This window comes from Myotis brandtii, unplaced genomic scaffold, assembly GCF_000412655.1.
Source record: "Myotis brandtii unplaced genomic scaffold, ASM41265v1 scaffold441, whole genome shotgun sequence".
Taxonomy (NCBI): Eukaryota; Metazoa; Chordata; class Mammalia; order Chiroptera; family Vespertilionidae; genus Myotis; species Myotis brandtii.
In genome coordinates, this window is record NW_005366873.1 from 434,114 (window position 1) to 456,653 (window position 22,540).

Here is a 22,540-nt window from a genome sequence, read left to right on the forward strand (position 1 = left end):
CGACAGCCTACGATTTGCTTTGCAGGAAAGAGTATGAACTTGAGAGTTAGTTGGACCTGAGTGAAAATCCCAGCTTACTCCTATTGCTGTGTGACCTAGGGCAGGTTTCTTACCCTCTCTGAATGTGTGCTGTGAAACATCACCCACCTCTTGGGTTTGTTGTGAGGATAGAAGAACTAGTGTCTGTATGCAGAGGGCCCAGCAGGACTGGCCAACCCACTGCACTTGGTAAGTGGCTGCCACTCTTACTGAGATTGAAGAGATGCCTTAGAGCTTTAACACTGGACACTGGGGCTGTGAAGGAAGGGCTGTTCCCAGGGGCTGGGAGCCATGGAGGGAGAAGTAATGGAGCTCCTTAGGTTTTGCTTCCTTAAGTTGTAAGAACTGTTTGAGCCAAGTGATATCCTGCTGGTCATTGTAGAAAGTCCCAAGGAAGGAAGCGACAGGGTGGGATGGACACCAGGCTAAGAAGGAAGGGAAACCAAAAGGCCGTAAACAAAGAACCAGGTCTGAGGGGATAGAACTGCCCCAAATCCACCTCTCTGTGCCCAGAAGGGTTCTCCTGGGAGCTACGCCCTCACAGTCAGGTCCTTGGAGCCGTGACTTGGAGCAGGGACAATAGTCAGATCTGGGTCCAGCCTGAGTACAGTCAGATCTTGACAGTCTGCCAGGGGCTGTTGCCACGTCTCTCTAACCAGTGCTGACATTGGGAAGAGGTGACACAGTTGTAAACAGGAAATGCTTTTTGTTGCAGAGAAGATGGTGTTTGAGAACTAGCCCTGCCTCTTAGCCTCAAAGTCCCAGATTTTGCAGCCTTGCTCATACCTGCATTCCACTAGTACTGTTGTTGGCTTAATACTTTCCTTCAATCTCAATGACTAGGTATACTGTTAACAACGTTTGTGAAACACATGTGAATCGGTGTGCTAGCTCTCGACATAGAGATTAAATTGAAAACAGTGCAGATGTTTGTATGCCACCTAAATAATGTCATATACATCAGTGGTCCCCAGACCCCACTTTGGGAATCTTTATGAGCAACCTAATCATATGACAGACCCTAGAACTATTTGTTTTGACAACCTACATCACCTCTGCTTTGTATGGTCTGGTGTTAATAAAGCAAATGTGCATATAGCACTTCCCATGAGTCCAGTACTGATCTAGGCACATTATATACATCTATATATATAAAAGCCTAAGTGACCATTACAACCGGTCGACCAAACAACCAGTCAACCGGTCACTAAGATGTGCACTAACCACCAGGGGGCAAACGCTCAATGCAGGAGCTGCCCCTGGTGGTCAGTGTGCTCCCACAGCCAACCTCTCACGGCCAGCCAACCTCCCACAGTCTCCCCAGCCACCGGCCAACCTCCCTCGGTCCCTCCCCCGGGCCTGGTCAGCCCCAATCGCTGGCCAGGCTGAGGGACCCCACCTGTGCATGAATTCATGCACCAGGCCTCTAGTATGTGTATATGTATAATACGTATTATATGTATATACGTTATATACATGTCGATGTCTATGCATATACACATACACATACACACACACACACACACACGAGGTCAGTGCCATTGTTATTCCCATGTTTTTGGGCAGCAGCCCTGAGACTCAGCGAGGCCGGATGGGGAGAGAAATGTATGTAAAGCAGCCTTTGCCCCTCTGTGCGCTCTCAGTGGCTACACTGCATCCCCTCAGTCAGAGCACTTTACCTTTTTGTCCTGGATAACATTTATCCATTCAGCATAGATGACAGCAGTCCCTGCATTCTTGCTGAGCATCTGGCAGCTTGAAGGGCCAGGCTGGTTCATAAACCAGCATAAAGAAAGGTAATGATGCCTATTCTGACACCAACTGGCGTCCTGCAATACAGCTCAATTCTGACGCTAGGCCCGGCGTTGGCACAGACTCCCCAGGTTGAGGACACGGTCCCCCGCAAGGCTGCCCTGACTTCAGATGCCAGCCACATTGTAGGGAACCTCGGGCCTCCTGCACTCTGACTAAGCAGCTACAAATTCCGGGGTTCGCTCCCACAACCCCCTCAGGTTCAACAACTCAGACCTCAGGGAGTCGCTCTACCTCTGATTTTAGGTTTATTGTCAAAGCTACAGATCAGGACTAGCCAAATGGAGAGAGACGTAGGCTGAGCTCTGGGAGGATCCCAGTGGGAGCTCCTGCTCCCTCCTCTATAGAATTCGGGGACATCTCCCTCCCAGCACATCACTGTGACCACCAGCCAGGAAGCCTCGACAAGCTTCAGTCCTCCAAGCAGGCTACACCTAGCATTTCCTTTGCATAGTGGTCTCCTGCTCAGAAGGAGCTGACTTCCCCACTCCGGGAGAAATGAGCTGGGTGGGGGGGAGTCTTCCCCAGCAGAAGTGCTAAGCCGCAGGGCCCCCCCCCCAGCCTGCTTCTGGGCTACACTGGAAGCCTCACAGCAGAGCCCTGGACCCGCTGCCAAGGAGCCCCGGGCCCTCTGTGATGGGCCTGGCTGCTCCCAGCATGGAGAGGCTGCCAGCGGCCTCCTGGGGCTTAATCTCACAGGCTCAGGTGCCAGCAGATGAGCTCAGAGGAAGCCGCGGCCCCGCATCCACCCACGTTAGCCCTGGGAGGAAAGAGGCTGTTGTAAAAACACTTTTTGAAATAACTGCTTAGAAAGCATTTTCAAAGCCCTTCATCCCGGAGAGCACTTGAATTCGGAGCTCAAAATCGAGTATCACTCCGACAAGCCCGCTCAGAATTGAGCGTTACTCCGTGAACACTGCCACGCAACCCAGCAAGCCGAAATGCATGTTCAATTGTGGATTCAAACCCTACTGGAAACGGAAGCTCGCAGGGTATGACTGGTACCAAAAACCAGGGATTTTATCTTAGGGGCCAGGTTTCATTCCAGGCGTGCGTATCACGGAGCACAGGGTCTTACATGGTAGTCATTTGCTGGGGTTGACAGGACAAAGTACCGCGAATTGGGTGGCTTAACCGTAGAGCTTTCTTTCTCGCCTTTCTGGAGATCGATAATCCAAGATCAAGGTGTCAACAGGTCTAGTTTCTCCTGAGCCCTCCCTCCTTGGCGTGTACATGGCTGCCTCCCCTCTGTGTCCTCCCCGGGCCTTTCCTCTGTGTGAGCATGCCCGGTGCCAGTCCATGTCTAAAGGACACCAGTGTGCCTTGATGCAGGCCCACCGAGTGTCCTCACTTTAGCTTAACTACCTCTTTAAAGACACCATCTCCAAATAGAGTCCCATTCTGGGGGTTAGGACTTGCGCCTGTGAATTTTGGAGGGACCTAATTCAGCCCATAGAGGGCAGGTCCTCAGTAACGGAACACTTGTCATTTTCAGAATCTCACTTTCAGGGCAAAGGTAAGGGGATAAAAGGCTATTAGCACAACAAGCCTTTCCTAGTCCACGGGGTCCTGCTCCGTGTCGTTTGTGCAGCCTTTGAACCCACAAGAGGAGCTCTGACTGGGGCTAATGCTGTGGATGAAGGAGAGCGGTCAGATTTCCGGCTGCTGCAAACTTAATTCAGGTAATGATTTCTCTGTGATTGGCACGTTTGCATTGTAGCCAACTTCGGTTCCGCGTATTGTTAGAATACACAATACTGTAATTGAAGATTATTTTATCAGCACTAAAGGCTTTTACAAGTCATTTAAAAAGTTGTAATGGGCTCGAGCGTCTTTAGTACGGTTTAATAATATAGCCTTTTACGGCTGACTGTAAAATTTCAGATTACCGTTCTAGCAATTGTGCCATCCTATTTTACAGTTTAATAATTGTTCAAATGAAGAAGAGTGAAGTTCCTAAATACCAACTTAATGACTTAGAAAAATAGCCTTCCTCAAAATTTGAACGAACACCTTGAACGAACCCAGACGTCACCTTTCCAACGAAGGCAGATCATGGCCCCTATTTTTCTCAACCACAAAGCCCTCCAAATGAAGCACATGTTGTGCAGGATCTCTCAGTGCTAGTTCTTCTCTCCTTTTCTCTTTTATCCCTCATCTCTAGAGCTAGAATAAGCCCATTTGCCAAGCAGGAGGTGAACTCCCGCTAGGCCAGAAGAGCATCCGCAGGAGCAGGGCGTACATTGGGTCTCTTGCGAAGGTCCTTCATGTTACAGATGGCCCCTTGGTCCTACCGCATCAGCCCCGGCTCCTAACTCTAATAAAGCCTTGTGAAGGCCTCCAGATAACGCTTGCTTCACCGTACTGGGAAGCGAGTGGCAAAATTGGGAGCCCTAAATTCTAATATCATTGTATACTATCACTAGGAGTAACAAAAGCGTTAGCATACAGCACCGGGAAAAAGACACTATCTCATGCCGTCCTTGGAATTATACTCCACGTTGGTGTGTTTCTGGGAATCTCCAGGGGAAAGTTGTCAGACAACTGAAGGCAATCACAGAGGAGGCCCTGGACCAGGTGCACTAACATGGTTACCATGGGGATGTGGGCCACGGCTTGGGAACACGGTCCCGGGACCCATGGATGTGGTACGGTTTTTGAAGGGCCCAGTGTTGTTCCACTGAAGTGGCAACAGCCAGGGGAAGTCCCAGGTGGCTGGGCTCCTTCCTTTCAGGGGTGCATTCCAGGAGCTCGGGGCTCACAGCCCATTTACACTCTGTCATAAACAGCGGTGCCTGGTATGTGAGTGGCAGGGAGGCTGGCTCTGAGCTGCCCACAGTGGCTAGAAATCCTCTCCTGCGTCACCTTGAAATGATACGGGCCCCCTTCCCTTGGGCTCCCACTCGGCTCTCTGGTTGCCTCAACCTTCTTTGTCAGCCCCAGAGAACTTCTAGCTGGAATGTGGTGTTGGTTGGAACAGCGTAAGGGCTTTATATATCTTTTGCCAGGTCACGGTCACCGCAGGAAGGATGATGCCACAGGTGAATTCCCTTCTTGCTGGCCCCGGGGGTAGGCATTTGCTCCAGGCTCCAGATGTTGTCTCCACCTGTTACCTGCCGCAGCCGTGACAATCCTGTGTCATAACAGGGCTAGAGGGAGCAGCTAGTGATTCTGGGGTCCTGTGGAAAGTAGAGGCAGCAGTATCATTCCTCTCACTCCAGAACCAAGCTCACTGTAAGATAATGTAGCGGAAGCACCGGCAGTGTGGAAGCTTGACAAGGGATCATGCAGACGAAAGGCCAACAGTGTGGCTCAGTTAGTTCTCAAAGTTGCTCTTTAAAAAAAAAAAAAAAAAGGAAAAGAAAAAGAAGCTGCTGTGCTTAAGAGTAGATAATACTGAAGGCTCGGGGTTTTTGTGACAATAAACTCAGACCTTCCAGTGGGCTCCGATGACGAGTAGTTTAATCTCCTTAATCTTGGATTCATCATCTGTAATATGGGAATAATGAGCAGGACCGCCTAGGAGGGCTGTGATAATTAAACAAATTAAAATTCTTCGGCACAGTAACAGAGCCTCCAGCACAGTAATTATTTTATCTTTTTTTTTTTTTAATCTTCCTGGTTGGTCTGTGCCGACCATGAGACAGAGGAAGCCTGTGCTAAAGGGACCTTTAGCCCCAAATGCATCTGGGAAATAAACTTGGGCGTCAGGTAGGGGGTGTGCCCTGCGGAAGCGGGCCTTCGGTTGCACTGATTTTTTATGACCACCCATTTACGATGTCTGCTCCTAGACATCTTTTTTTTAAAACCACTTTTCTCTTAAAATGAGAATAATTTAAGGACGGGGATGAGAAGGGGAGGCCCCTCAGGGCATTCTGGGAAGAGCTGGTAGGCCATCTGCACCTGTGGTCCACAGGTGGTCATGCTGGCCCATCGGAGGGACAGTAATTCAGCAGCCGGACAGTTGCTTAACCCGATTTCTGGGTAATGAACATGCTTAATAAAAAGGAATAGGGCGTCTGTATCATCCTGGCTATAAATATGCTCTCTTGTTCTGGGTCACCTACGAGAATACCTCTGAGCACACTTAGATCAGGTACCATAAATAAATCCAATTTCTTGCATCCCCCACTGACCTCCTATCCTTAGGACTTCTAACCAGCGGTGCCTCCCAGAGTGATCGGCACTGCCTTGCACTCGAGCCACGGAGCTGACCGATGGGAGGACAAAGGCTCCGGTCCTCTGGGGGGTGAGGTTCAGTGAAGGGCTTCCCTCCCCTCCTATTGAAGGCCCAAGAGGAGTTGCATCATGGATGAGGCTGTCTAGAGAGGAAGCTGGGGATGGGGTCAGGAGGGGACATCCTGGGAGGTTTCCCCAGAGTGGCTGTCCCCTGCCTGCCCGTTTGCTGCAGGCACATCAGGTAGGATATAAGACGGCTTCATCGCTGGGCTCTCTGGGAAAAACACCCAAAACACCAGGACTAGCTTAACCTCTGACCCCCAGCAGAAGTCACATTTGCCCATGTTGCTCTGATGGCCAAGGTGAGACTTGGGGGGACCCTCCTCCCGAGTGCAGTGCTCCCCTTGACAGCTACTTGGTTGAGTCTAGGCTGCCCGAGCTGGTTGTGTGACCTGGGGCTCGTTACTGCCCCTGGGAACCCTCCTCAGTGATCCCTGGGAAAACAGGAACTCCTTCCGAGGGTTGATCTAAACATGACGGAGGTAGCGTGGGCCACGTCTCACACGGAGTCCACATGCATGGGTTTCGGAGTTGACACCAGGCTCAGATCTCCGCGCAGCCACCCCAAGCTGCACAAACATGGGCAAGCCCCAGCCCAAGTACAGAGCTCCCCATCTGTACAAAGGGGAGGGGTGCTCCCCTCAGAAAGTCCTCCCAGTCCTGGGGAGCACTCAGGACCGTGTGGCTGGGGTCCCTGGCAGCGAAGGCTGTTATGAAGCGTGATCGTCACTGTCATCATCTCTGCCGGCCTACTCGCTTTTCCTCTATTTTCTAGCATATTTTTCTCTGTCTACCAGAAGCACATTTTGTAAGCAGTTTTTAAATGTTTTGCTGTCACCTTATTTTCCGTGGCACCAAGAGCCTCCATCTTCCGAAACAGCATGAACAAAAGCTCGGGGTCCGTTCTGTCTCCAGACCTCGGCGTTTTCTATCAAACCCTAGTTAGCGCCATAAGTCACGGAGCCATTTCGGAGCCGCCCTCAGCCGCATGTAAACGCACGGGAGCACCGCGGCTTAATAAATACCGTCCGATGGTGATGAGGATGCGTGTGGGATGAGATAGGCTTCGTGCACTTCCCATCAGGGACCACAGTGAATCTTCCGTTGCTCCTGCACATTTGCATTTCCGACGCGCGCATTTTGCGAGAACAAATGTTTCATTGCAGGGCCGTCCCTCTCGTTGCCTGTGCACCCTTATGGCTGAGTGTCTGCTCTACAAACACTCCCCCCCAACCCTCCCCCCCACCCAAAACGTCTTTCACGCATTGTTGGGAAAAATCACACTGTTCATTGGGCATAATTTTCTAAAATACAGCTGATAATTGCGCCTTATCTGAATATTTTGCTAATCAAGCAAGTTAACTGTGAACTGAAAACACAGTTCCCTGAGGTTGTGGGCAACATGAGCTTGCCCCAAGTTTGAGAAAAGTACAGTAGATGTCAGGTGATCTGTGGAGTGATGGGGAGGAGGAAGGCCGCCGCAGTGCTTGTTAAGGTCCCTGCTGTAGACGGTATCTGCACACAACGCCACCTGCCATCCTGCCATTAGCGTTAAATTACAAGTGCGGGGCTGCAGCATCCCTTTCATGGGACTGACAGGCAAGCCCCAGGGGCTGCTTAGCTAATGGAGGACTGTTGGTAAATCTTACAGGACTGTCTCTCTCTCAGGGCATTCATCTTTAAGTCCAGGGAAACACAGAAGATCACAGGCCAGTTCTACTTAATATTAATGATCACGAGCCAAATTAGCTTGAGCCTTTGCCCCCACCCCTGTCCGAATCCAAGAACCACCAGCACAGGGAGCACAGAAAAGCTAAGAGATCCTCAAGAACAACTTAGAGTTTAAAAGGACTTTCCCACCCGTTGCATCATAACCAGCTCCACACAGCAGCCGACCTCTCCATTCCCCTGTAAACATCAAGTGCCCAAGACAGACAGTGCCCAGATGACTGGCCTCTCTCCTGCCTGCCTCTGTGCCTTGCTCTGTCCAGTGGAGAGGTAGGCGCGGAAGAGCCAGGAACATTTATTTGTTCGCAAACCTTTCTGTGCTGTTGTATGTTCCCCACATGATTGAATTCAGTATTACATGAATGATTGAAATAAGAGCACAAAAGAAAGCATAGTTGCTTCAAGGAAAGCTAAGTTGAATATATTGGAAAGGGCAAATTCCTTAAAAAAAAGCCTTTGGATTAGGTGTGAGCAAGAGAACTATAAAACTAAGTTGAATATATTGGAAAGGGCAAATTCCTAAAAAAAAAGAAAAAAGAAAGCCTTTGGATTAGGTGTGAGCAAGAGAACTATAAAAGACTGCGAAAAATTAGAAGAATGTAGAGTCAGCACTGAGATTCCTCTGTGGGTATCAAACAAATGTCCCTCCTGTTTTTAAAAAAAACTAAGACTGGAAATAGCAGACTGTGACTTATAAGTGTGGCTCATGCAGAACATAAGCCAGGAAACTCCAATCAGCAAACTCTTAAAAAACTTTTTAAAGAGGGCGGCCTTGCTCATGTATCCAAAAACCAGTAAATCGCACATTCAGGTCTTAAAATTTTTGATACAATGGAATACTGCTCAGCCTTAAAAAGGGGGAAGTCTTGCAATAATTGACAATGAATGAGTCTGAAGGACATTGCGCTAAGTGAAATAAGCCAGTCACAGAAGGACAAACACTGAATGATTCCACTTATACGATGTGCCTAAAATAGGTAAACTCATGCAAGTGAGGGATAGAATTTGGTTGCTAGATGCTGGGGGAGGGGAAGTGAGCTGCTCATCAACAGGTGTACTGTTTCAGTAATGCAAGATGAATAAGTCCTAGATCCCCTATGCAGCCAAGTGTACAGTACTGGATTGTACACTTGAAAAATTTTAAGAGGGTAGATCTCATGTTAAGGGTTCTTACCAAAATTTAAAAAAGAGAAGCTTTGAAATTTGAAAAAAAACTTTGATGCCAATGTAAAATTTCCAAGTGATGTCATGATTTTGCCCTTGAACATAATTTCTCCGTTGACCAATGACCTATGTATGGGCCCAGTCCTTAGTCCTGTCAGGTGAGAGAGTTTTCTACTGTAGGCTCAACCCAAAGAGCACAGTTCAACTTGGAATTCAAGGACTCTCAGATTCTGGAACATGAATACACATCACCTCCAAGGCCATCTCCTCCCTCTCCCCTCTTCTCCCCCCCCCCACCCCACTCAACCTAGCAACCCAACTGGGATCTGAGCCTGAGCTTTTCCTGATAAGAAAGCGCCATCAGGCCTCCAGACCTTTCCTCACCCCTATCTTATGATCAGGCCCAACCTGCCCAGAACCTGCCAGACTAACACATCTTGGCATCCTGTGGCCCTTCCTAAACCCCGCTGAGTGAAGTATCTTTATAAGGCCTTCTCCGAGCCTAATGTAATGAAAGCCTTTGGCTGAAGTTCAGGCAGTGTGTAGACACAGTGTCTTGGAGGGCGCAGATAGAAGAGACAGGGCAGAAAAGCTGCCCAAGGATGCTCACCACGCCCTTCTCAGAAGGACACTTGCCCCGTCTCTCCCTTGCCCTCCTCATCCCCCTCAGCCCTTCCTGACCTGTGCCAGGGTCCACGGGGCTGGCAGAGGTCAGTGTGGATAAAATGGATCCCTTCCCTGCCAAGCCTGGGGGCTCGGAGCAGGCCTTATTTATGCGTCCACTTGTTTCACGTAGCGGATTTTACTGCGCGTTATTCAGACCAGTGGTTGCAAGTGGTTGTTACCAAGTTTGTAGGCAAAACAAATCACCCGGAAGGCGAGTTTCAAAATGGACAGTGGAAGGGATTTTAGAAAAGCTGGTCAACTGTTTGTGACCAGACGGGCCATAAAACCTCCCCTGGCTCTCCCAAACCCAACCAGCAAAACCCGAAAAGCTGAAAAGAGTGTCAGACTGCAGAACGCCGGGGCGACCACCATTACTTGGCTGGGATGCAGCAGCCGGCAGATTCTTGTTTATTTATTTTTTTTATTGTGCAGAAATGACCAGGCGAGCACATATCAAAAGCACAATGGAATTGTTATGTAGTAAGTACTACCCATAAAATCAGGTGGATATACCTGCGTTAGCAGGCACAGAGGCCACTGTGGGCGGGTGAGTCGATTTTGTTGAAATGCAAGTGCAGACTCTGAAGCAGGTTCGTCTGCTCAGTTATCCTTCGGAATGAGGGAGCGCATCCTTCCTCCTGCGTTTTGTCTTAAAACGTAAGGTGCGTAGATTTAAACTGAGAAACGGCTGTGAGTGCTGGACTATTTCGGGAAGAACTCGCGCAGATGTTTTTCTGTAGCAAAGGTCCCGTCCGTGCTGCGGAAGAGATGCATTCGCTCATGAACTGCTATTGACAAGGGTGATAGATGCAGCGAGGTACTTAGTGAGCGCTGGAGAGCAGAGTTGATTGCATTTTACAGTCTGTGCATTTCTCTGTTTATTGCTTGTATTCTGTCATTAAGCAAACAGGTTCCTAATATAGCAAATCTCTCTAATCAGTAAAGCAAGGGAGAAAAGAACCAGAAGCATCGTTAATTACGACCATTTGGCTGCAGCCTGGACAGTCTGTTGCTATTGGATCGGGCAGCTTCCTCGGGTTTAATTTTCTGGAGGTAGAGCAGAAACTGGCTTTTCTTAGGCGTGGAGGCGAGTGGAGAAATGTTGCATGCCCCGCTGGCTGACAGCTACCTAAAAACCTGAGATTAAACACTGGCTTCTCTGCAGAAATGGATTCCCGGGGCTGAAATGCCAGGTTCCGAGTGGGTGCACTTCTAAGTCTCCGATTCCATAAACAGAGCAAGCGTGCTGCTCCAAAGCCCGCCGCTGCCGCTGGGCCCCTGGGGCCGGGGAGCCTACTGTGGGCAGAACTCCTGTGCGCATGCGGAGAGGCCCAGGAGGGGCTGGACTGGGAGCTGTAAATTATGTGTGTTTCTGTGCAGGAAAGCCATAGCACCAGGGCAGGCTTTCCAAATGCTAATCACCAGGCTAAAAAGCCAGGGGAGTCGACAGCCTGACTCCAGGTAGCAGAGGTTAACAGCATCTAATGCATTTCTTAACCCTCTAGTGCCAGGGACTGGGGAGGTCTGGCCCCGCAATGACAGGGCCGTGGAAATTCTATTACGTGACGTGCCTGGACTTGCAGATGACGGCCGGTGACAGTTTTATGAAACTGCTGGACAGGCTCACGAAGTGGCTAAAGACCAGGTTCCCTGGATTTCCAGAGAGAGAACAAGGCTTCTGGTTTGGGGCGGGTTTCTCCAGGATTCATCTCTCCGCTTTCAAGATGAGACCCTGGTGGTTCTGTGCTTTGGTGGTGGTGTCTCCCCCAGCTCCGAGGCAGGCATCTTCCCCCGCCGCCGCCATGTCACTGTGAATTAGCTGGTAGGAAGCCCTTTTTCCTAAGAGAGATTAAATAATGCATTTTTCAACGGGCTGGAACAATGGTTAAAATTGACTTGTAGAAAAATGAATCCGTCCTCTTCTTCTTCCCTGGCTCCTTTTTAGGAGATGTCATGTTTTAAAGTCACACACTGTACGGTTCCGTGTCTGGGGCGGGTGTCCTTGCACATCCCGTAAGGAGCAGGCTGCCTTGAGCGACCTTGAGCGCCCTGCCAGCACTTGCGCTGTGACACTTTTGGTTTTACCGGTTTAGAACCCGGCGATAAAAGGGGTTCTCCTTCCAGTTTCTTGCTTACCTTATATCTTACAGGATCTACTTTTTTTTTTAAGCTGTTCTGGCCCCGTCTCAGTTTCTATCAACTGAGACAGCATTTAAAGTATGTTAAATACTCTTTGCAAGAGTGGAAAGTGGAGGGGGGGCGCCCTGTAATTGGATGTTAGCATTTATCATACCTGACTAGCAGACAGTGATAGCTTGATGATGCTTTAAAAAATGCTCAGGGAGAAAGCCTTTAAAGTGTCGAAATAGCAGGCTGCTCAGGCTTCTACAAGGGCCTCATGAGCCAGGTTTTCTAAGGTGGACTGTGGAGGCAGCTTTCTGACCTCAGGGTCACTGGTGGGGTTCAGACTGTATACAGGACCGATAAGCCTGACATGCGCCTGGCTAGCGTCCCAGGCTCTGCCCCTCCATCCGCAGCTCATGAACCCTGAGAGGCGCTGGACGCCCAGCCTGTCACTCTGCCTGGAGCTGGTGGCATTCTGTCTGCACAGATCAGACTCACAGACCTTCCTGTGGTCCCTGCTCAGGTCTGCACCAGACCGCTCCGTCGGAAGCAGAGCACTTCAAGGCCTGTGTGCGTGGACCGCTAAGCCTCTGGAGTGCTACGTGCATCTGTGGGTTGGGAAGCAGGAGAGAGGGCAGTCCCCCAGAGCATCTGGAGGGGCCTGGCTGTCCATTATTACTTTTACTCAGCATTTCATCCACTTACGCCAACCTGAAGGGTCCTCCAGGCCAGAGGAGCTTGGGGCTGCTGTCTCCAGATTTAATGAAGCCAGTGGGGCTACAGGGAGACAAGGCCAGAAGGTGGCCATTTCCTTTCCATAGAGGTCACTCTGGGGGAAGAGGAGACTTTACAGACTTGGAAGTGGTCTAAATCAGCGGTCACCAACCGGTGGTCCCTGGACCACTGGTGGTCTGTGAGGTCCGAAAGGTTGGCAACCGCTGGTCTAAATGCATCTCCCCACATGATTGAACACTTATCCCAGCCACTCCCAGATGGAGGGCAAGAGGCTGGGAAGTTAGACCTGTGCACGTCTACCTGGTTGTATGCCTGTAGTCCTGTACACAGATGAACGCTCAGTGACTAACGAGGACCAGAAATCTACCTATGGAGGTCCATAGTCCACCTAAGAAAACCTGTTAAGACGGGAGACTTCTAGTGTATGGGTGCAAGCATTATACCAGTACTTCAACAGGCACCTGATGTAAGACGTACAGCTGGTAAGTATCTAGGTTGTGTATACAATGAGGAAAACACTGGGTTCTGTGCTAATGATGCAGACCCAAGTCGGAAGGAGGCCGGCCTAGCCCTTGGGACTCTTAGAGGCCACTGTGGGCAGCTCAGCTGTGGGCACAAGTCCAGAAACACCTTGAAGTTGTCATGTGTTCCAGATTAGAAGTCAGGCTGCCTTCTCTGCACATTTGAGTGAACTTCTTAGTTATGCAAAGGCCCTCAGCAAAAGTTTGTGTCTTTTGTAGCTTATGGCCTAGGAAAGAAAAGACAGAATGTGATGTTTTAGGGTCATTTTGGTGTCTGGGCACAATTCCAATTTATTTCTCAGACAGAAATAAAACATGTGAAGAAGTTCTACACGTTTTTCTCTGCAGGTAACAATGCCGTAGACCAGATTTGCTATTAATATAGATTAAAAGCAGGCTTTGGAATAAGGTTCAATTCCGCTTCCAATTTCCCCTCTGATCTTCTTATATAACATTTAGTGACCTTTGAACAGCCTGGGGGTGCTTTCCAGTGTCTTACTCTTGATGCCTGTTTAAAGGTTTCCATTTCATATTCACAGCTGGCATATGCAAATATAAGTAAAAGATTACGATGCCTCCCAAGTAGCATTATGGCCAATAAATTACTCCTTGGGTAAAGATGCTATCATTTCAGCCCGTGTGTCTTCAGTGAGTTGCAGAGTCTTCCTGCAGCAGGCCCGGGTGTGCCTACCAGTGCCATTCCCACGGAACTGCTTGCCCAGATGCTCCTGATTCTGGTGTGATGCCCAACCAGGTTCATCCTGGTGGCAAATGAGCTCTCCGACATTCGGTGCCGTTGGGCTATTTGGGTGGTGGAGGTCCTGCGAGGGGTTGTGTGGGTTTGGGGGCAGGGAAGGCATGCCAGGGTTCCCTGGGAGAAACACTGTAATGTAGGAAAGAGCACAGTTTTGTTCAAGATTTTTAGAGACCTGCTCTGTGTCCTGACTCCCAAGTAAATTGCTGTGTGGCCTCGGGTAAGTCACTTACCTTCTCTGCACCCTAATTGTTTACTTTTGTAAAACAAGGAGGCTGCACCCGGTCAGCAGTTTTCATTGCAATTGTGTGAGTAATGGAACCTTTCCTTCAACTCGGTTCTCAGGGACAAGCCCAGCGGAGACTTGTTCTGGTTGTATGGAATTAGGGAACGTATAGCTTCACAGCTCAGCCCCCTGGCGACTGAGTGTTAAGAACGCTGGATCGGGTGTCTGTTATGCCCCCACAATTCCTCGAGGAGACCTGTCTGAAAGACCACCTGTCCTGTCGAGGCAGTGAGTGTTTTACTCACCAGAGGGCAGCCCCGTGGGCCCAGGGACTCCATCCTTTTGTTCATATCGCCATAGGCCCTGCATTATAGCTTGGTAAGTGTTGACTGGAGCGATAAGCAAATGAACAAACAAGTTTTAGGAGCACCTATCTCTATATTACTAATACATGGGGATTTTTATTGCAACATTTGCACTTTGAAGGTACGTCCCAGAAATTAACATTCAGAAACATGAATTCAGAATATAAGTGACTTCAAAACTTGGTCTTTGGTAATAACCTCATCCTTTGCTTCCTCTGCTAGCCCCAGGGAGCTATTGAGCCTTTGAAATGGGGCAGGTCCGAATTGAGACGTGCTGTCATATTTTGAAGACTTGGTATGGAAAAAAAAGAATGTGAAGTACCTGGATCATTTTATATTGATTATCCATGGCAAATATTGGATTAAATAAAATGTTATTAACTTCACCTGTTATCAGTGGCACTGCCCTAGACAGTTGATTAATGGATCATAGTAATTACTCTTTCATATTATGTAGGAGTGATTTTGTGTTTGTCTCTCCTCAGGCTCAGAAGCTGAAATCCAATGTGTCGGGCAGTACACACCTCTGTCTTTCTGATGTAAGTTGTGTTTCTTTCCGGGGTCTCCTTGCATTATGGATACAGGGCCTCTGGGCAGGGTATGATGTGAAGGGCTCAGAGACAACATAAGTTTCCGATCCAGAAAAAAATGTAAGGCACCTCCACGTTCCTCTGGCTTTAGAGCAGATGCAGCCATTGGATAAAGTTAGAATCAAGTAAGGGACCTGGGCTTCTCACCTCAGAATTGGCCCCCCACGAATACCATTGTCCCAGAGCCACAGGCACATGCTGTCATCCGGCACAGAAAAGTACTCTCACTGCTCACCGGATGTCCTCTAGCTCCAGTTCCTTTCATTGCCATAGCAACCCAGAGGTATCTGGGGCAGCCACGTTACTCTTCCCAATTTATAGGTGAGGAGATGGATGATTCTGTCATGATCCTGGCTCACTGTGGTGAGATGCGACATAATGGGATTGAGCCGGTGCTGGAGGCGGGAGGGAGAAATGCATCCTATGGAAGGTCAGCCATGCTGACTAGGAGGGGGCAGGTCCGGATTGACACGTGCTGTGTCATAGATTGAAGACTTGGTATGGGAGAAAGAATCTCAGTGGTTTTATATTGATTGCATATGGAGATGGCAAATATTGGATTAAATAAAATGCGGGAAGCCTGGGTTCTGGCTTGGGCTCTCCTACAAACCAGCAGGGCAGACTCCTTCATCTACAAAATCTAGGCCAGTGAAGGGCAAGACTGCCACTGTCTGCACTGAGGATCCCCCCCGATCTGATCTGAGACCCCTCTCTATATGAGCTGGTATTGACCTGGGCGATTGTTCTCAGGTGATTCTTCCTGTCCTTCCACGATGGGGAGGGTCAGCCAGCATTCCACCCCAGTCAGTGGTCCCAGAAGGACAGGGTTCCATGCTGCGTAGTTACTAGGGGACCTGGGAAGTAGAGGGGGGAATGGCATTTCACATTTTTCCCCCCAAGTGGATTTTAAAATCCGTAACAGAGGAGCAAAAATATCAATGTTGAGCAGACAGTTTGCCAGAGTATCTAGTTCTCACCCAGATTCATGATGCTTCCCATACAACCACAAGCCGGTGAATTGGGAAGCCCTGGGCCAGCTTTGATGAGTGACAGGAGCTAGTTAGGGGCTGGGGGTGAGAGAGAGAGATGTGTGGTTAAACGCATGGGGATGGAATGAACCCACACGGGTGGATGGTAATGACAGCATTCTCTCTTACAGCGTGATTACGAAAAGGATGGTCTTGCTGGTGCCTCCAGCCACATAACCACAAAATCAATGGCTGCCCCTCCGAGCTGCGGTCTGAGCCCACGGCTGGTTCTGGTGGTAACTGCCCTGTCCACCCTCTTACCTTTGTCCTTGGCAGAAACGTTATAGCTGCATTTCAAGAACGACATGGACCTGTAAAAAGACAAATACCAAGTTATCTGTTTCCTGTCCTCTTGTATATCTGAAATTCCAGTTTTAGGCGCTCCGTTGAAACATTGCTCAAGCAGTTTCATCCAACTGAAACTTTTTCCTTTTTTTTTTTTTTTTTTTTTTTAAGAAAGCTTCTTGTGATCCTTAGGGCTTCTGTGGGATTCCCAATGCAGTGCTACATTCCAAACTCAAAAGGCTTGGGGGTACGTTGTATTCTAAAGGGACAATTTGTACATCTGGCTGTAAAGCAAAAGGGGGCCAAGTTTTTTCATGATGATGATGATGATGATTTTAACCATTTAACCCTACCCTTTACTCACTAGCGAAGGGGTTAGTATTGCTCAAGAACCTTCCCCATTTCATGTGGTGGCTTTGATTTCTGATGACATCACTGCAGCCTCACAAGCTTTTGGGTCACAAATCAGAGATTCTCAAGAGAATCCTTGATGGACTTTGTGCAGACGAGCTTGTACCAATGCTCGCCTTTCTATGCGTTCTAGCCCTTTCCACGCTCATGTTTGTGTTCCGTAGCCAGTTCTGCTCTCCTACAAAACCAGAAGCACCCGTCACACCCAAAGGCGGTGTCTGGCTTCTAGTGCAAACAGAGAGCGCGGAGCGTGGGTGTGAAGCCTCACGAGCCGTGGTCACTGACCTCCCTCTCCTGAGCCTTACCCACGCGAGAAGCCCTCCACTAACAAGCGCCCAACATAGCTGAAGCGTCGCTCTAACCTCTTTACATGTTTGATCTTCTATGTAGAAAACAATTTACTACTAAATGATTTCAACTGTTGGCTTTCTATATTTTGAAAGTAATGACCTTGTCTCCATTTTTTACTGATGGTTTAATACAAAACACACGGAGCTTGTTTTCCTCCCCTTAAGTAGGGTTAGCTCCGACACTCACTCCCTGAACAGCCCTTCCCAGGCCGATCCTGAGGGGCCCCGTGCTTGAGCAGAGAGCTCTGCGTCACGTTGCTGCGGACAGGAGGAGGAGACAGAGCAGCCAGGCTCGTCTGTTATCATTTCTTGTTGAAATGCATGTGCACACCTGTGAGGAAACCGGTGGCCACTGGAAAATGTTCTGCAATGGCTGATGGCACCCTTGCCATTGCCATAATCCAGTACCTTGGTTTTCACGTTACCTGACAAAGGCAGCTTTGATCGGGACAGGAGACGGGGACATGCTACCCTCTCTTCCGAAGCGGGTCCATGCCAGGGTTCAGGGTTCTCTCCGGACTGCGGTGGCTTGGCCGCTGTCGAGAGCAGTTTGGGCTGAAGGTCATCAGGAACCTGCTTGCATTTGTTCTACATTCTCCAGGGCAGACCATGACTGACTATGCGAGAAGGAAAGATTTGTGGATCAAGGTCAACACTTGGCACAGAAACACAGAACAGAACAGGACTCTGGATATAGGGCATCTGGCTTGTGAACGGCTTCTCATCTTCCATCGTCCTCTTCCTTAAGGAGACCCTAGCGTGTGCTTGGGAAGTCTGGTTGGAATGGCGCGATTCAGAATCTACAGTGATTGGATGCTGGTAGCCACATTTCTCCAGAACCAAATCAAAAAGAGATTCCATCTTCGCAGAGTGCTGGGAACATCACTTTTCTTGTCACATCGGTAGAGGGGCTGGAGGAGGAAGCCATGGTACCTATGTCATGCTGATCCCCTTGGCCCACTGATGTTTGCCTTGTAAGAATTAGTCACATTACTGGGGTTGGAAAATCTTAACTCCAAGCTGAAGGCATAGTCTTTTAGCTCTATGGGTGTCTGAAGTGCATTTATAGCCAAATGTTAATAAATATAAATGGATAATACTAAGAACCAACTTCTTTTCACTTCAAAATGTTTTCAAGGGAAACTCGCCAAACAGATTTGATTAGTGAAAAGTTTCCTAAAGACTTACTTTGAATAAACCCATTAAATGTGTCCAAATATTTGGAATTCCAGTCATCTATGACAGCATAGCCCTTACAAGGCATATTTTGTTTTAATTAAGATATCCCTGTGTATCTACACTGGGCTAATTGCATGTGGGTCTGATTCCATGTGGTCTACTGTGGAAAGCTATTGATTACTTCTGCAGGAAACAGCAGCTCTAATTAGCTTCAGATGACCCAGAGGAGATGGGAGTTATCAGGGCTAACAAGGGTACCCTGTGCTGAAGAACACATGGATGTACAACACATAAATTAAATTTTGAAAAGCCGCATCTATCACCAACAAAGATCTCATTTTTCTTCAGCGATAGAAGCCTATTAGAGTTACCAAATCCTCAATTTGAAAATAAATTGCTGATTAAATAGCCGGGGTGGGGGAAGGACAGCACATTAGAGAGCTTCTTACACAATCACGCCGAGCACGTGTTTCTGCCATTCGGTGTGATCTCAGTTGAACTCAGTGGACCTGACACCCCATCCTGTGCCCCGGGACTGGAGCAGGCAAGTGACTTCAATCTTTTCCGTGTCTGATTGTCTTTTGCAGCACTCAAAGCAAACATCATTCACTACCTCTTGTCTTTCAGTCCCTGCATTTAGGGAAGCACCCAATACACGGGCTGTCTGCTGAGGCTTGGGCCTTTGGCAGAAAGCAGCTCATTATAGTTGACTTCAACAAAACCAACACTGTCATTTCTGTCCAGGTAGACCATGACTCCCAGATCAAGGCTAGCCACACCCAACATATTTCAGAGAAAAAAGAAAGGCACGTTCGCCAAACCAATTAGAAGCACATTCATTCCACTTCGATGTTGAATCTCTTTGGCTAATCTTTGTTTTGTGTGTATTGTTAATAGAGCACAGGAAGGAAGGCGTGCACAATGGAGAGAGGGAATGAGTTCAGAAAGCCACCTGAATCTGTATTTTTCCATATTTGAATTGTTCGAGTCTCTAGTAGAAAACATGTAAGTTGAGAATTGCATAGGTATTTTTCACCAAGTATAGCAAACTGTATCCCAAATGCGATAGGAGTGTGGTTTCCATTAAAATCAATTGTTAAAAAAACGTGTTTATCCTGTAGTTAAAAATGTCTTAGAAGCCGTGTGTCTGAGTTCATCAAATACAGGGCAGGGCTCCCCCAGGGCTGTGTGGCCTTTGGTTTGGGGTGTGTTAAGACTGTTCTTGTCATGCGCACGCTCTGAGGATGGGTCCTCTCCAGCTGCGTCCTGCCTCCCACCTGCCTCTTGTACAAACCCTAAGTCCAACTCTCCCCACACTCCAGCTGCTGCCCTAGGGAAGTGGGAGCAGAAGCGTTTCAAAGTCAGTGGCAAGTGCTTGGGGAAGGAGATGTAAGAGCAGAGGGAGTTAAAATAAATCAGCACATTCTTTTCTCAGAATCCGGCATAAATGTATTTCTGCCGTTAGTTTTTACCAAAGAGCGGCTTTAGGGGAGCTGTCTCTTCAGACATATGTTTTCATTCATGTAGTCAGGCATGTACTACTTCTTTGAGTCTAAACTCTGGGCCAGAAAAGACCTGCTGAAGTGAGTCCCCATATTCTAGTTCTCCTTCAAAGCTGTCCTTGATCTCCTGAATTCATACCCCTGTGATCTTTGTTGCTTCTGCTCTTTGATAAAGCAAATGAGATCATGGGAGACCCGTCTTTTTAAGAAAGACCAAAAGCAATGGCAACAGGCAAGAGGAAATTGCGAATGGCCCAGGCACGGTCCCAGCAGAAGGGCCGATCTGCACTGACCTTGAGGAGTCTGGAGAGAGGAGGCGAATCGAGGTGCAACAGGACACCTGGGTGGGTGACGATCACACAGTCCACGGATGTCCCTTACTGATCCAGATAGGAATCGTGTCCTAACAAAAGAGCAGAGGTCCTTCAATTAGACAACAGTGTCTCTGGGGGAAGCAAGCCTGAACTAATACCTGGATAACAGAGAACATAATGTCTTTTTAGAGATTCTGAAAGAGTAAAACAGCTGGGAGTTGGGTTGGACACCCTAAGAAGCTAAGTTCTTCTCTTATTCCTGAGACAGGCTTTTCATGTATAGATCGGACACGTCTTGAGTTCGACACAGCTTTTATTCCCACGTGACCATTTGTTTTAAGCCTATTGTCTGGAATTCTTCATGAGGGCGGTGCCTCCAAAACACACTCTCACTGCAGAGGCCTTAAATCTGTGGGTTTCGCCACCGCCTCCAACCCGGGGGGTAGTAGTGGGACATTTCATTTCACAAGGATAGTGGCTGACTCAGTTCTCTTTCTTATTGATTGATGCCCCCCGCCCCCTACCCTTGTCACGTATTGCCTGAATATGTAACACGGTCCGTTCCCATCAATTCCTCGTCCTCGTCCCTCTAAATGTAGTCGGACCCAATGGCTTCTTGTTCCAGCAGAGGCCTTTTTTACACGTAGACCCTGGCCTTTGGAAGGTGAAGACGCCTTTCTTAGGAGCCAGGAGATCTGAAGATGATGCTGATCCCCGAGTAGGAAGTTCGTCCATTCAGCGTGCCCCTGGGCTCCCTCTTAGCTCAGTCTCACCTGCTGCATCCTCTGCAGGCATCCCTTTCTTGCCCGCTGCTCTCTGATGAGCTCCCCTTGCCTCCTGAGACGGCTCGGGGTGTTCATTAGGATGCGCCACCTGCACTTCTGATGGCTCTGAGACCCAGCCCAGACGGGTGGGGATGGCCCACAGACCCTGCTGTCATCAGCTGCCTACAGAGAACTGCAGCTGGCTCGCACTCATCGAGGCCTCAGCCCCCCGAGGTCTCCAGCTCATTTGACCAGCGCAGCTGCGACTTTGCCATGTGCCTCTGGCAGGTGCCCACAACAGCATCTTGTCCCACTGCCACGGGGAGTTTATCAACCACCAAGCTTGGCACTGGCCTCCGTCGAAGGTTTGCTCTGATTTTCTTCTCTTCATCCCAGGCTGGGCTTTCTTACCAGTCCATGTCGTTAGTTTTGTAGAAAGTGCCAAGAGACTGGCCAGAGACCATGAGCCCCTTCCTTTGTTTTAACGTCTCTTCCCACTCACGCAGCCTCCCCTGGCAGAAAGCGTGACCCATCGTAGGTCCTTAGCACTTGGCGAATTAGAAAACTTTGGGAACTCAAAGGGCTTGATTCTGTAAGACGGTAACAAGAACTGGCCTATTTGCATCATCTTGATGGCACCTGAAGGGTCCTCCTGAGGTTCTCAGACCTCCTGGCTCCAAGCAGCTTTCTACACGCCCACTATTTTCCTGGTGAAAGATGAAAAACTAGCATGTGTCCTAGGAGGAGCTGAGCGTGATCAGAAAGGCTAGGACCCAAAAGTGGGTGGACGAATTTCACGGGAAGTTAGCCAGCGAGGCTGCTGATCCTTTAATCTGAGACCAGGATGCTGGCAAGTAAGCGGGACCACTCCACCAGTCCCAGCCCAACCCCAGGGACAGAATCTGAGGAGCAAATGCAGGTGCTTACCAATTCAGTGCATTTTTTGAACATCTACACTAGTTGAGCGAACCATCCTTGGGAGCTGAAGGTCCCCCAAGGGTCACCTGAGAAGATGGGGCCCTCTGACAGCAGCTTAGACACCCACCTCTCCCAGAGTGGCAGAACCCTTCACTTCCGTATCCTGGGGAGAATCAAACTTCTCTATGAATAGTCACAAAGCTATTGTTCAGATTCAGCCTCTGAGAAGTCTCAGTTTATATGCGTCCAACCCTCCCCCCTCCCCCGCCCAGCTCCACCATATGGGGAAGGCAGACACCTACCTCAGCTTGAGCCTCCCAGGCTGCCACGGAGAACCCGGTGGGAACGCACTCTGAGCCTCAGAGGGCCAGGAGCGTGGCCAGGTGGACCTGCCAGTGAACTGTCCCAGCCATCAGGTCCCAGCCACGGTGCAGGGGACAATGGGAGACACCAGCCTGCTGTAGCCCAGGAAAGCGAACACTCGGCAGTGCCCACTCAACGTGGCAAAACTGTGAATGAGCAGTGACCCCTGGTGTCCAGCAGACGTGACATCACAAGGTTAAAGTAGGATGATGAATTGGAACCACCGATGGATGCCCTGCATATGGCAACCACGGGGCTGTTCCCGGAGGTGAAGGTCTGTCCTCTTGTCAATGCGGCCGGGCAGGGCGTCTGTTGCAGGGACAGCTGCAGGCGAGTGCTCCCGGCCTTCTCGGCATGTAAGCTCCCTCTGCCCCAGATGCTGCGGAGCGGTGGGATCCAGCACCTTCTTCGGTGTGCAAAGCGTGCTTGCTCTGGATTTTTTTTTTTTTATTTCTTAGCTTTA

At 49.2% G+C, this 22,540-nt stretch overlaps 1 protein-coding gene across 1 annotated transcript in view; it reads left to right on the forward strand.

Moving 5' to 3' along the window:
• The window catches only part of GFRA1 (GDNF family receptor alpha 1), a gene marked incomplete at its 5' end in the record, with an annotated part of 179,848 nt that extends 162,727 nt beyond the window's left edge, over positions 1 to 17,121 (forward strand). Inside the window, 2 exons of the mRNA XM_005874557.2 lie at positions 14,859 to 14,912; positions 16,123 to 17,121. Coding sequence (XP_005874619.1) covers positions 14,859 to 14,912; positions 16,123 to 16,278 — 210 coding nt within the window. The remainder of the gene's footprint in view (positions 1 to 14,858; positions 14,913 to 16,122) is intronic.
• Between the last annotated feature and the right edge of the window lie 5,419 nt (positions 17,122 to 22,540).